Here is a 15,466-nt window from a genome sequence, read left to right on the forward strand (position 1 = left end):
AATGAAGTCAATAGAAAATCTGAATAGCACCTGGAATTTTGACCCAAAAGTCCCTACAAAGCTTGCTGTTTTCGGTTTTTCTTTTTTTAAAATTCGAGCAAATGTTTGTGATCTTTCTTAGGGATTGGTGGATTGTTCTCACTGGAATTATTTAACATGGGGTGGCTCCCCACTTGGTAGAAATGCTGTAAAGGGGATTCAGAATCTCTCAATAACCTTAACATTTTGTTCTATCCCAAAGACTTCATATTCTCTGATAACCAAAATTATTTTATTGGTTTGATATTTCCCCAGTCTGTAACAAGTAGGATTAAAGACTTTACGTTTGATACATGTCTGTTAGCTCCTTTAGTTTGACCTTTACTTGGCAGTCTGTGTCCAGGGCTGCCATAAGGCTTAATAGAGGACATTTTCAGGAAAGTAAGATTTCTATTATCAATCCAAATAGCTCTTGAAATTGTTCTTATGGTCTAGACACTCATTTTTAATCCTGTGAATTATTGCATTAGCTCCATAACTACCTCTGGTCTCTTCTTCTCCTCCAAACTATGGTCAGATTCCAATTTCTAAATGTAAATGTGCTTGTATCGCTTTCCTATTTCAATGGGCACTCCATTATCTTCCATAAAAAGTTTAAGTTCCATACAATGTATGTATAAGGCTTTTTAATGACCTGATTTCTATTAGTCTTTTCAAAATTCCCAATATGTCAATATTGCTACCACAAACCGTTTGCAATTCCTTGAATTCTCTAAGTCCTCTTATGCCTCTGCAGTTATATAAAAACTGTTCCCTCTGCCTAGGACAGCATTCCCTTCTTCATTTTGCTAATCTTTATTGAGTCCTTCAAGATCCAACTTTGGCGTCAACTCTCTTGAAATAGTCTTTGATTCAAAAAGAGTGTAAGAGATCCTTCTTTTGAAGTCCAATGGTATCCAGAAATACCTCTAGTATAGTAGTAATTGCAATGTGTTGCTATTGATTTTCTTATCCATTTTCCTTACTAAAATGTAAGATCCTTGAAAGTAGGGATTATTTTCATTATATATTTCTCAGTGTCTAGTACAAAGAATGCATTAGTAAATATTTCCAAAAATAATGACTCTCAGAATAGAGGGCTCCTAATTCCATGCTCTTACCAAAACATAAGGTCAGATTCATGGTCAACATTCAAGATAACTGTTACCAACAGAAACTGTTATGAGTGAGGGAAAAAAAACCCCAAACTGTAGGGTAATATCTCAAAAGGGCCAGACCACATTGGGTGAGGGGACACTACTGAAACACAGTCCATCATACAAATTCCGAATGGAGAAGAGACCTAGAAGCTCACAGAGATGTCCATGAGGTTGCAAGAAGGAGCACAGAATATAAGTGGAGCTGGGTGGGATGTGGAAATGCAATTTTGTGTTTTTCTAGGGATAATTCTTGGGATAGTTTAAATGCCCTACTATGCCATGTTCTTATCTGAAGGAAAAAAACCTAGAAGCAGGCCTCATAGATTGCAGTTAACCTTTTCTTCCTTGAAATCTTGAGGGCTAATTTGTGATTACAGTAGTAGGTAGAGTAATTAATTTTGTACAAGTGAAGTATGACAAGTAATCATAATAGAATTATATACTATATATATATTTCCCATGCCACCCTACAAATGATAATGGTATTATATTTACTTACGTGACCTCAACATGGCACCATATGCATACTTCCAGTAGCCTCTGGTGAATGTTTGTAGTAAATGGAGTCTACAAACAGTCAAATTAAAAATACATATGAAGATCATTAGAAAACATAGGTTCTTTTATTTAAAAATGTCCTATCCGATGTCCAGTTTACCACTGGCTTTTTTTCATTTTTGTTACTTTTTGGCCAAATAGAAGTGTTATTTATAAAACCAGCACTATATCCCTTAATCCATACACATCTGTATATACATATGTATGTGGATATAAATAAAAATAGTCTACTGATTTTAATTTGATAAACATTTATCGAATACTGATCATGAGCAAAAAACTATAGGTATGTTATTTACCTATATGTGTTTTATACACACACACACACACACACACATATATATATATATATATATCATACATATAGGTAGGTAGATATATATCTATATTTATATATCATATAGATAAGTAGGTAGATATAAAGATTTTATTATGATACAGAGCCTTGTTTTAAAGACTAAATATGGTAGGGGCGCCAGGGTGGCTCAGTTGTTAAGTGTCTGCCTTCGGCTCAGGGTGTGATTCCAGGGTCCTGGGATCGAGCCCCGCATCGGGCTCCCTGCTCTGCTGGGAGCCTGCTTCTTCCTCTCCCACTCCCCCTGCTTGTGTTCCCTCTCTCGCTGGCTGTCTCTCTGTCAAATAATTAAATAAAATCTTAAAAAAAAATAAAGACTAAATATGGTATATACTTCCAAGATCTTTTTACAGTGATGATTATCATTCCCTTGACATCCTTCAGACCAGTAGGGTATTTCCTAGACTCTAAGATGTGCTTGAACAGCCCTCTTACAGTTTAACCTTTGGCTTTTTGTTTTCTAATTCCACAGAGCTTGTTCCAAGGGAAATTTATTTTCCCAGGGAGGAAGCTGACTTAAACCCTTAGATACAAGTGGTGCAGCCACAGTGCAAAACAGTATGGAGGCTCCTCAAAAATTTAGAAATAGAATACCATATGATCTAGTAATTCTACTACTAGGTATTTACTCAAAGAAAATGAATACACTAATTTGAAAAGATATATGCACTAAGCGTCCCCTATGTTTATTGCAGCATTATATACAATAACTGAGATATGGAAACAGCCCAAGTGCCCATCAATAGATGAATAGATAGATGTGGTGAATATACACAATGGAATATTACTCAGCCATAGAAAAGAATGAAATCTTGCCATCTGCAACAATGTGGATGGATCTGGAGGGTATAATGCTAAGTGAAATAAGTCAGTCAGAGAAAGACAAATACCATATGCTTTCACTCATATGTGGAATTTAAGAAACAAAACAAATGAACAAATTTAAAAGGAGGCAAACAAAAAACAGACTCTTAATTATAGAGAACAGACTGATGGTTACCAGAGAGGAGGTGGGCCAGGGAAGTAGGTGAAATAGGTGAAGGGGATTAAAAGTACACTTATTGTGATGAGCACTGAGTAATGTGCAGAATTGTTGAATCATTATATTCCACCTGGAACTAATATAACACTGTATGTTAACTATACTGGAATTTAAAAAATAAACAAATTTTAAATATTAAATTAAATTTTATTTAATTTTAAATATTTAATTTATTTAATATTAAATTATTAAATTTTAAAAATTAAATAAATATTAAAGTGGTTTTATGTCAATTACATTTCAATTAAAAATAAATAAATACTGGGGTAGAATCGGAGGAAAGAAACAATTGAAATACCTTTAAATTTCCTTTAAACAGTACCTAAGGGGCGCCTGGGTGGCTCAGTCGGTTAAGCGTCTGCCTTCGGCTCAGGTCATGATCCCAGGGTCCTGGAATCAAGCCCTGCATCAGGTTCGTACTCAGAGGGGAGTCTGCTTCTCCTTCTTCTGCTCCTGCTCCCCCTGCTTGGGCTCTCTCTGTCAAATAAATAAAGTCTTTAAAAGCAACAACAACAAAAAACAGTACCTAAGAAAATGAACACACACCACTTATCAGGTTCTTCGTAAGTGCCAGATACCTCACAACTCTTTCTGGTAGTTAATATTATCTTTATTTTTATAATTTAGGAGAGCAAAGCTAAAAGATTGAATAATGACCAGTTACACAGCTTGACAATGACCTAGTCAGAATTTTTTGAGAATGTAACTCTAAAGTTTTGTTTTTCCTAAATTAGCTATGTTGTTAAAGAGGGAAACATTATTCTTCCAAATATCATAGCTGATTTCACCTTTTCCTTTTATGCCTTCACTTTTCCCACGTCCTTTGTTTCTTGTGACAAGGATCTCATTTGTCTCTTGCATTTCCTTTTCCTTTAGCTCTCAATTTAGGAATACACTGGCTTAAGAAAACCCTTTCTTAGCAGGTGGAAAACTCGTCAAAATCCCAAGTACAGCGGAATTGCCAAATTTAGAAGTGAGGAAACTGCACCGACCATCTCTGAAAGGACACACAAGAACAGTACCTTTGAGGAGAACTGGATGACTAGAGGACAGTAGATAGAGGCAAACCTTACTCTGTGTGTGCATGTGTGCATGTATAATCTTGCATGGCCCGACTTTTTTTTTTAACACTATGTTCATGTATTCCCTATTTTATTTTGTTTTTAAAGATTTTATTTATTTGAGAGAAAGTGCGCCAGTGGGGAGGAGTAGAGGGGGAAGGAGAGGGAAAAAGCACCCAAAGCTGACTCCACACTGACTAGGGAGCCCTATGACCACAGGATCATGACCTGAGCCAAAGAGTCAGACACTTAATCTAGTGAGCCAGCCAGGCGCCCCCATGAATTACCTAAAGAGATTTTATTCAGAATGCTGCCTTGGTTATTTTGCATCTTGTGTGTCAGCTGATGTTCAGAGACTTGGGCTCTGGTTGCCCCCTAGCTTCTGCCCTCCTAGGAAAAGCTAGTTGATGTGATTATTTTTCATTAGCTGACTAGTAAAAACCACTAATACCTTATTTTTATAAATATGGCCAGAGGACGCTCCAGCCTATCATCACGCTTTCTAAATATCCTCAGTGTGAGCTTTACACAGTAGTACCATCTCAGCATTCAGAGGATTCAGTTTTGTGACCGTCTGATCTATCTGGATAAATCAGTTCCCTGTAATAACTGTGTTGGATAATGTGTTCTGAGAATTCCCTTGGGAATAGAGTTCCTATTTCCAGTCATATTTGCTATGGGAAAAATGGGCTATTATTAATATAAATAATGTTTTAATTTATATTTATATTACTATTTCTTGACAGTATATTTCATTTAAATAACTAATCAGCTACTCTCTTTCTTAACTTCAAAAAGCAATTTTAACAAGTGAAGAAGCTGGAGTATTTAGAACTTTATTCATGTGTCCATCATAAACAGGTACATTTTATTCCTTCGCAGAATGATTTTCCAAATGCAATCTGTGGGAGAGACAAAAAAATTGGTTAGCATGGACTTGTCAGTAGTGACTATAGGTCAATTGACAAAGCTAACCTAAGAAACACATCACTGCAGCAGAAAACAAATCTTTGAGTTTGTGGTTCCAGTGGATCAATTTTCCTTGTCAGATAAAAGAATAAAGCAGTTGTAGTGGTGATAAAATGCACTTCTTTGTCTTTCCTTGGAAGTAACTTTCTTGAAGTTCTCTTGCATCTACTCAATGTAATAAATTTCTTCCTTTAATCTTGGATGATGAATAGCACCTTAATCACGGGTTACACAAATGGGCACCATTTCTTTATGGTACTTCACTTCCATTCCTTTTCCTTTTGCCACCCTAGGTTTATTGACATCCATGGTTCATGATTTTTTTGTTCCTTTCAAATGCAAAGAAGGCTGTGGGGTAGGACTTTTAAGATTAACTCAACTTCATTGCATATCAGAAGAAAAGTATGTTCACCTCCAAGAATTGAGGGGCACTGACAATAAAATGTGTTCCTTCATTTATTTCTTAGTAATCAGAACAATCATCCCCTTCCAGGTTCTCTCCCAGCTAACAATAATGTGCTCTTTAGAGCTAAGAGGACTTCTTTTGAAAATTCTTTCCTAGCAATGGAAGGCAATAGTTTTTCTCAGTCCTTCTCCTTACTCTCTCCCAAAGCTAGAGTGTTTCTTTCCACCAATTTAGACTAGCTATACCTCATACATTCTTGTCAGAGAAGTAGGTTAACATTGTTAGTGCTACTCTGTATATAGTACTGTAATAAGTGCTAAATGACAATACTAGAAGAATAATACGCTTTATGATTAATTAGAGAATGTGCAGAGCTCTCTCCCATATAAAGCTAATCTCTGTACCTGAGCTTTGATGCCTATCCTCTTTCACCCTTCTAGGAACCCACATACCAGTTATACCTATTTTCTCATTACTCAATTAAATCCTTAGCAATTGAATCTTTTCCCAGCATCATTTCAACATGGTCTAATCTAATCCAATTTAATTCAAACAAGAAAAACAAGACCCACTTTTGACCTATACTTCCTTTACTGCCTTCTCCCTTTCTCACCTACAAAATCAAACTTATTTTGCACTTCAATCTCCATTTCCTCATCCCTGCTTTATTCCGGCCTCTGCTATCACTACCCCCAAACAACGGTAGACAAGATGACTGAAGACTTCCCGTATCACTAAATCCAGGACACTTTTTCTTGTTCTCATCTCACTTGACAAGTAACTAACGATCTTAGTAAGGACTTGACACTGTTAAATACTCCCTACTTACTTCCAGAGAAACACTGCTGGCTTTCCTTAATTTGCTCTTAATTCTCTCACTGCTCCTTCTCTCCTTGCAAATTTGTTTTCCTCTACAGGGCATTCACTGTTGTAGTACCTTACTTGTTTCTAGGCCTTCTCACTCTAACCTTGGTCCTAGCAATCTCATCCAAACCAGCAGCTTCACTTATACTGACAATTCCTAAACGAATATTTCTAGGACAGTCTTCTCCGGCTTAACAGAAATAGGGTTGATTTGCTTCCAATATTTCTACATTGATTTCTAAACTTTCCCAGGGATGAAAAGTTGTCCCCATCCACCTCTCCCAGCTCCAGTAATGACACAATTACAGAAAACACCATCCCCCTCTCTAATCTAGCCTCAAATCCTGTTGATTTTACCTCTTAAAATCTCAATCTTCCTTCTTCATCTCCATTGTGACCACTCTTGTCAACAGTCTCTTAATGTAAATTTTTGGTCCAAAAGTCTTTTTAGGGGCGCCTGGGTGGCTCAGTTGTTAAGCGTCTGCCTTTGGCTCAGGCCGTGATCCTGGCATTCTGGGATCGAGCCCCACATCAGGCTCGTCCATTGGGAGCCTGCTTCCTCTTCCACTCCCCCTGCTTGTGTTCCCTCTCTCGCTGGCTGTCTCTCTCTCTGTCAAATAAATAAACAAAATCTTAAAAAAAAAAAAAAAACCAAAAGTCTTTTTATTTCCATAATAAAAGTTTAGCACTAAAGAGGGCTATACTTATTTGGGTTAAAATAATATTTAATTTGGGGCGCCTGGGTGGCGCAGTCGTTAAGCGGCTGCCTTCGGCTCAGGGCGTGATCCCAGCATTCTGGGATCGAGCCCCACATCAGGCTCCTCTGCTGGGAGCCTGCTTCTTCCTCTCCCACTCCCCCTGCTTGTGTTCCCTCTCTCGCTGGCTGTCTCTCTCTGTCAAATAAATAAATAAAATCTTTAAAAGAAAAAAATATTTAATTCAACTTTTAAAACTGGTGTTCCGTAAGTCATTAGTTTCAATTTAAAAAGCTTGTTATTCTCTTTCTATGATCTATACATAAATAAATCTAAACATCACTTTGATATTTGGTCGGTAAGCCTATTATTATACCCCCGACTGCACAGGGCATAGCACCATGCCTGGACCACAAAAAGCACTTAATAAATGTTAGATAAATGAATAATTGTTCAAAATTAGTTTCTTTTCTCCCTTATATTCTCCCAATTTCCTTTAAGTAAAAATTGAGACTTTCTATTTTAATACTTTGGTGTTACTCCTTATTATAATCTGCAAGATTTCATTCTATGTATTTAGGTTGCGAATCCATTCAGATTTGCATACTATGAATGAAGGCTTCCGCTATTAAGAAAATGAAGGCAAGAGTAAATATGGGCAGAATCCCTAACATGTTGACGGATTATGATTTATAGTGATAATCTGTTATGATGGGCTAACCCATTTTCCTGCTTGAAAGGGAAATTTAAGAAAAAAAATCTCCAGGATTCCTAAATCTTGCAGATGAGGAAGCCCCTTCTTTGGTCCTCCAAATCCATAGAAACAAGCCAATCAGATTTTTTCCTTTTCTTTGTTTTGGTGGGGAAAGGGTTTTCTGGGAAATACTGAACTTTCCTTTTCTTAAACGTAGGCCAGAGTAAACAACTTCAACTTAAACACAATTTTCTTGAATACTTCAAAACAGCTAAATCAAGTCATCTTGTGGCTTTTTTTTTAAGTCCTTATCACTTTAAAATGACACTGAAAGGGTGACTGACATGATCTTCGGGGTTTGCTTTAAAATATTCCAGCAAAGAAAAAAACTGTTTGCGGGGTGGTGGTGGAGACAGAACAAGATTGAAGAAAGAAAAAATAATTTCTGAAATTCTGGAAGTTCATTATACTTTGAGATTTTCCTGAATAAAAACTTTTAAATTTTTCAGATTTTTCTATTTTTTAACTCTCAGTACTCCCTATTACTCTGAGGTGGGTCCTGGTCTCAGGATGGGGAAAATTGTACAACCAGTCCTTTTGCAAACGTCTGCCAGTCCACTGGTGAACACACCAACTTATTAGAGGAGGCTTTATTTTTGCTATATTATTATCGGCATATAAATATCTATATATTTCATTTTAAAACAAAGAAAGTTGGCCTTCCACACAGATCCCAAATTCGGGGGTACTAAACGTCCTCCGATATTATCCCAACCTCTTTACAACCAGAGTACTCCCTTTCCTTTCAGAAACGGCCCTTCTGCCCCTCACGTCAAGCGTTTGGGGGGACAGTGCGGGGCGTCGCTAAACCGGCGTTCCACGTCTTGGCCCACCCCAGAGCAAGAGGGACCTCGCTTCGTCCTCCTCGGGCCTCAGTTTCCAATCAGGGACAGAGGAGCGGGGCGCTAGTACCCGGGTCCCCACGGCCCCTCCCGGCCTGCCGGCAGCCCCGCCCCGAGGGCGGAGACCGGGCGGAGCAGCGCGCTCTCCTCCGCCTCCTCCCGACTCGCTGCTGCCCCGGGTGCCGGCGGCGCATGTGCCTGGCGCCCCCTCCCCGGCCCTGGCTTCCACTCCCCCTCCGCTCGCGCTGCAGCCGCAGCCGCCTCCAGGCCCCGCGCCGCCTCCGGAGTCCATGGCCGGGACCCGCTGGGTGCTCGGGGCGCTGCTCCGGGGCTGCGGCTGCAACTGCAGCAGCTGCCGGCGCACCGGCGCCGCCTGCCTGCCTTTTTACTCCGCCGCCGGCTCCTTCCCCTCGGGTGTCTCGGGGCGTCGCCGCCTGCTGCTGCTGCTCGGGGCCGCTGCGGCCGCCGCCTCTCACACGCGGGGCCTCCAGACCGGGCCTGCGTCCGCCGGGAGGCTGGCGGGGCCTCCTCCCGCGGCCGCCTCTGCCGCCGCCGCGGCCGCGGCTTCTTACCCGGCCCTGCGTGCCCCTCTGCTACCGCAGTCGCTGGCGGCGGCCGCGGACCCGGCGCGGAGCTACAGCCAGGTACGTGGGCGCCGCGAGGGTCCGCGCGCAGGACCCTTCCCCGGTCGCGCGCGCGCGCTCCCGCGCCCCTCCGCGTGCGCCTCGCGTGCACGCCCGGGGATCCGCGGCACGCGCCGCACAGCCTCCCCCGCCTCCCTCCTCCCCCCGCCCTCCCAGTCCTCCTATTGGGCCCCAGAACAAGGGACGCTCTCCCAGGCCTTGGGTTTTCTCCTTGTTTTGTTCTCTCGAGTCTCTGGTCGGTTGGGCAGTGTAAGTGTGGCTAGGGGTGAATGTTGAGGCCTTGTTTCCCGCCGGCCCATGGTAGGTTTTGTGAGGCTGTTGACGCCCCCACCCCGCATCCCTGTCGCTCTCCGCCCGCTGGTTGTGAAGTTGGGAGGCCGGACCCGCGGAGGGTTGGGAGTTTCCGTGCAGCCAGAGCACTAGGCCTAGGCGGCCCTGGCGCGCCTCGCAGCCTGCTGATGGGAAGGTTCCCGCGCAGAGTTACGTGGGCTGGGTTCCTGGGGAAGGAAGCTCGTCGCCAGCACTCCCCTCTCTCTTGTGCCCCTGGGGAAAGGCGGGCTGCCCCAGTTAACTGAAGGTCACCTCTGCACCTCCACCTCCTCTAGCAGAGGGACCTTTAGGACCAAGGGTCGTCGCCGACGGGGAGGACGGTGTGGAGACTGTGATGGGGGGGGTGGCTAGAAGAGGGGACGCCTAGAGGTAAGGCCACGACTTGGGGACCCAGGAGTGAATCTATAGTGTTTTCTTTTTTTAGTCACCGTGTCCTTTAAGAACTCAGATTGCAAATATTTTGTGCCTTGTAGGAAGCTTTCTTTTCTGCTTGTTACGTGGTATCTGGGAAATATCAGCTCACGTTTTGACTACCCAGTTCCTGATATCTTGGATCATATTTATCTTAATTCAATTTGTGCTTCTCCTTGAACTTAGGGAAACTGGGAGGCTAATCAGCATGGCTTCTGTCTGCCAGTGGCTGAGCTAATTGATTTGAATCCTGGCCCAATACTTTGTGCTGCCCTTTTCGGTAAAAGCTTGTGATGCATGTGGAATTCTGGGAAAATGGGGAATGTTACCTTTATTAAAAAACACAAACTATCTCTAATAAGCCTTTATCGAACTAACTATTCTTGATTTTTTTCCTTTGAAATTGACTAATGATATCTGTTGAGCCTCTACTAGTGTTGCACACTGTGCTTACATTTATCATTGACTTCTTAAATTATATGTAAGTCTTCATGAAAATGATGGGAACCTACAAAGGAGTGAAGTATCTCTTTAGCAGGATAGATTGCAAGTCACTCGACTTAATGCCTGAGTTGTCTTTCCACATTGATAATTGTAGTGCTTGTTGCATTTTTATTAAGTGTGTATATGACATCTGCTAGAGGTTTACATTTATCATTGACTCCTTCTAGGTAGACTTATGTCTTACTGTAAACCGTGGGGATGGTACAAAAGAATCTCTTTCTTTAGTCCGGTAGAGTGCAAGTCTTAAAACATCAGTTGTCATTCCTGGTTATGGTTGTAGTGCTTACTGGAATCTTGTTAAATTCCAGTTTTTGCTTAGTCTTGTAAAATAAAGTTCTTTGGGTATGTCTCAGGCTCCTGTTTATGATCTTTCCCTTGTTCAGTTGGTCTGACTTACCAGTTGACAGATTACTCTTTCCAAGCATCCTGCTCTCTTAATTTTACCCACTGAAGTGTCTTTTATTAACTCTCTCTTGCCTACCGGGTTAGGGGGACACATTGAGCTTGACACTCCAGTCTCTCTGTTGTGTGGTAACCGAGTTCCTTTTGCCAGCTCATCTTCTTTGGCTCCTAATTGTACCCTGCAGTTTAGCCAAATGGGATTATTGCTGTTTTGCAAATGGGCTTTTGTTCATACCGCTTCTTCCCCTCACCTCTCAAGCTGGAATGCCCAATCCTGTATATATTGCTGTCAAAATTCTATGCTTCCTTTGAGGCCATCTCTATTATCTCTTGATTCTTCTGTTAGTGTTCTGTTTTGAAGTCCTATAATAATCTTGTATCTTAATTGTAGCACATAAAGCATTCTGTCTTGTAATGCTTGTCTTAGTCTAGATGGTAAACTCTTTGAGATGAGAGCCTAACATGGCACACGGTGAGTAGGAAGCACCCAGATATGTCAAATTGAAGGGACCCTTCTTGTTCTGCTTTAACTAAAACACTGTTATTGGGTGTAATTTGGGACTGATGAATTTAAGAACAAGCTCTGAATAAAATTTATGTCCTGCCAAACCATTGGGATATACCTGCTTGTTGCTTTAGAATGTACAATTTAAGCCAAAAAAGGATGAGTTAGATTTGTGAAGTTTATTTCTTGCCTCTGAAATAGTAACTGTCTCCTAAGAATAACATCCAGAGCATTGGTTTGCAGAAATGAACATTTTCTAAGTAAGGTTGTCAAAGAAGTATTTTTACATTTCTTCACTTCTCTTGGAAGGAGTCCAAAACTACCTACCTGGAAGACCTTCCACCTCTCCCTGAGTATGAATTGGCTTCGTCCAAGTTAGGAGAAGAAGTGGATGATGTTTATCTCATTCGAGCTCAAGGATTGCCGTGGTCATGCACTATAGAAGACGTGGTTAACTTTTTCTCAGGTATATCTTATTTATGTTTGAAATAATGTAATTTTGTTTGAGTACAAGGTAGTCTCACAAAAACCAAGTTAAGCGATAGTGTAGACATCCTATTTGCTGGTTAGGAATTGTCTAGTTCGACTGATTACATTTGCATACCAAGTGACACCTTGTGTGTACCATTTGTGGCATATACCAGGTGTGAAGACTTTAAATGCAACCAAAAAATGTAATGTTAAAACTACATGGTAGAAGCCAGTTTTCTCTGAAGTTTTAGTAGGTACTTACCAAAAAGCAAAACTAGTTAAGTGTAGCTCTTTATGTAATATACACATTTAGAATACAAGAGTGCTTAGTGTCAAGTGATATAATTTCCTTAAAAACATTTTTGGAATGTTTACATACCTGTGATTAGTTTTTAAGCTCTTATCTGCCTGTGATTTTTAATTTTCCTCTTAAAAAGCTTTTAGAAAGGGGGCGCCTGAGTGACTCAGTCGGTTATGCGTCCGACTTGATTTCAGCTCAGGTCATGATCTCAGGGTCCTGGGATTGATCCCCCAGTCTGGCTCCATGCTCAGTGGGGAGTCTGCCTGAGGATTCTCTCCCTCTGCTTTCCCCAACTGGTGCTTTCTCTCTCTTAAATAAATAAAATAAATCTTTAAAAATAGGGGGGTTATTTTTTTAAGAAAGAGTTTATTCATTTATTTGAGAGAGAGCGAGAGTGAGCTAGCATGAGCCCGGGGAGGGGCAGAGGGAGAAGCAGACTTCCCACTGAGCACAGAGCCCTGCTCCACGGTTCTGTCTCAGGACACTTAGATCATGACCTGAGCCGAAGTTAGATGCTTAACTGAGCCACCCAGGTCCCCCCGCTACAAAAGGCTTTTTGAGGATGCCATCTTAAATGTTGTAAAATGATGTAATAATATATTGAGTTCCTTGATGTGCATAGCATTGTATGGGTCAAGTATTTTATGAAGCCACTTACATCTTCAACTCACTGCCATTAAACAAATGCAGTATAGGGATCTTGGTAATAAAAAGGGGGCAAAGTTCAATTATGGTATCAAAATTGTTCTTATAGGATTTATTTTAAAGTTCCTATAGTTGGGATTATAACAAAAGAAAACACTTATGTATAAACTTAAGCATATTTTAATTCTTTATGATTTGAAACTGATTGTAGGAGCATTGGGAAGGACGTAATATATTTTGTGTTGAGCCTGTTTGCTATTTTAATAATCAGGAGATCATAAGCTTATCTGCTAAGGTTTGCTATCTTTTTCAGGTGGAACATTTTATAGACTACCATCTCATTAGCATTTGGATGCCTTCAGTGATGGGGTTTTCTATAAGGAATATGATGGACATTATGGTTCATGTTTTGTTTTGTTGTTGGAATTGGAAGATCGCATTCTAGTGACTTTTATAATTGAGCTAAAAGTTTGATTTCTGATTTTGATTTTACTCCCATACTTTCAGACTGCAGAATCCGCAATGGTGAGAATGGAATACACTTCCTCTTAAATAGAGATGGGAAACGAAGGGGTGATGCCTTAATTGAAATGGAGTCAGAGCAGGATGTTCAAAAAGCCTTAGAAAAGCATCGCATGTACATGGGACAACGATATGTGGAAGGTACGTGAAGTCATGTTCTGGCTTTTTGTGAACTTAGCCTGTACTTTCTAAGGCAGTTTCATTTGGTCCTCAGCAATAATGAAGGAGATCGGTATTATGAATACACCCTTTTATAGGGTATGAAATGAAACACAGAGAGAAGCTCAGTTTCTTATCTATAAAATGAGGATGTTGACCAAGTTTACCTTACAAGTTGGGAATGTTTAAGTAAGTCACAGCTTGCACATAGTAGATATTCAGTAAATGTCATTTGTTATTTTCTCCAGAGAAGTACATAAAGATTAAAATACTAGTTTTTACATTCTTGGATAACCCAGTAAGTATGTTTGTTTTTTTTTTTTTTTTAGTGTCTTCTTTTGCTGTGTAGATTTGCATACTTTTTGTGCTTTTTCTTTGCAGTGTATGAGATAAACAATGAAGATGTGGATGCCTTAATGAAGAGCCTGCAGGTCAAATCTTCACCTGTGGTAAATGATGGCGTGGTTCGTCTGAGAGGACTTCCTTATAGTTGCAATGAGAAAGACATTGTAGACTTCTTTGCAGGTGCTTTTCACTTATATCATGTTTGGGGTCTCATTTTTTTTTCCTTATTGTCTCCTTTTATATCTTAGATGAACCTTTTCCTAGGTAACTGCATGCAGTTGTATTAGGTTCTTTAGGGGAGAACTCTCCACTTGGGTTACCAATGTTTATAGATTATGTAAATGTTTTGACCTATTATGCTGATCTTTGGAGGATGTCACATTTCTGAATTATTTCATGCAGGTTTATTTTACTGTTGAGGAAGATAACCTCATGTAAGAGTGGCCATATTTGTCTAAGACAGTAACAATTTATATCATTTAAGAGCATTATCATCTAATTCTTAGCTGTAAAAAAACGTACCAGACTAGCGATGCTAGTCTAAATTCCCATTTCCCCTACTACATAATTAAGGGCAAAAAAAAAAAAAGAAAAAAGATTGTGTGTTTTAGATGGACTGCATGAGTCAAATATTCTGGAAATATAGATGTGTAGGTGTTACTAGCTTTGCTGCATAATAATTTTCTTCCTTAGGTATGTATCCAGCTTAGAGACTAGCAAAACAGGCCTAAGATTTGACTAATAAAATAAAAAAAATTACTAGTATGTGAATGAATGTATTAATCCTAAGGATAAAAAAGACTCCTGTTAGCACTAATTTGTAATAATTTTTTTTGTGTCCTAGGACTAAATATAGTAGACATCACTTTTGTCATGGATTACAGAGGAAGAAGAAAAACAGGAGAAGCCTATGTGCAGTTTGAAGAACCAGAAATGGCCAACCAAGCCCTATTGAAACACAGGGAAGAAATTGGTAACCGGTGAGTGAAGCAGATTCTAGTAATGCTCAGGTATCATATGTTGGGTCATTTTGATGAGTGCACTGTAGTAGAACTGTAATTATCTAAACATAGAAAAGCAGAGAGAATGGCATGATGATCTGTCAAATGCTCATCACTTAGTATTAACAGGTTATTAACATTTGTTATATTTGCTGCATCTTTAAAAAACATTTTCTTATGTGATCCTAATATCATCACGTCTAACAAAATTAGCAGTAATTTATTATCTAATGCCAGTCCATAGTCACGCTTTCCCAATTATAACAAAATTGTCTTTTCAGAGTTGTGTTGTTGTTGTTGTTGTTGTTTTAATTTATTTGAGAGAGAGCGCGCAAGAGAGAGCACTGAGCTGGGAGGAAAGGGAGAAGCAGACTCCCCACGAGCAAGAAGCCTGATGCAGGGCTCAATCCAGGCTCCTGGGACCATGACCTGAGCCGAAGGCAGGCACTCAACTCACTGAGCCACCCAGGCACCCCTCAAGAGTTTTTTTTTTTTTTTTTTT

The 15,466-nt window shown here is 40.2% G+C and overlaps 1 protein-coding gene and 1 long non-coding RNA gene across 3 annotated transcripts in view; one reads left to right on the forward strand and one right to left on the reverse strand.

The window, feature by feature from the left end:
* Positions 1-5,014: 5,014 nt before the first annotated feature.
* On the reverse strand, positions 5,015-9,437 carry LOC103665294. Its single transcript, XR_005833550.1, has 3 exons — positions 9,297-9,437; positions 6,791-7,043; positions 5,015-5,096 (listed from the first exon to the last, which is right to left on the reverse strand). It is a non-coding gene; the product is annotated as an uncharacterized LOC103665294 (long non-coding RNA).
* GRSF1 (G-rich RNA sequence binding factor 1) overlaps positions 8,962-15,466 on the forward strand; it is a 14,027-nt gene continuing 7,522 nt past the window's right edge. Inside the window, exons 1-5 of one of the 2 annotated variants that reach the window (XM_040625455.1) lie at positions 8,962-9,368; positions 11,830-11,986; positions 13,445-13,600; positions 14,000-14,143; positions 14,808-14,943. In XM_040625455.1, coding sequence (XP_040481389.1) covers positions 9,015-9,368; positions 11,830-11,986; positions 13,445-13,600; positions 14,000-14,143; positions 14,808-14,943 — 947 coding nt within the window. In that variant the 5' untranslated portion in view covers positions 8,962-9,014. Of the gene's footprint in view, positions 9,369-9,541; positions 9,669-11,829; positions 11,987-13,444; positions 13,601-13,999; positions 14,144-14,807; positions 14,944-15,466 lie in introns of those variants that run through there. The other variant, XM_008693191.2, reaches the window with a different exon arrangement.

This window comes from Ursus maritimus, unplaced genomic scaffold (assembly GCF_017311325.1).
Source record: "Ursus maritimus isolate PB19 unplaced genomic scaffold, ASM1731132v1 scaffold_8, whole genome shotgun sequence".
Lineage (NCBI taxonomy): Eukaryota > Metazoa > Chordata > Mammalia > Carnivora > Ursidae > Ursus > Ursus maritimus.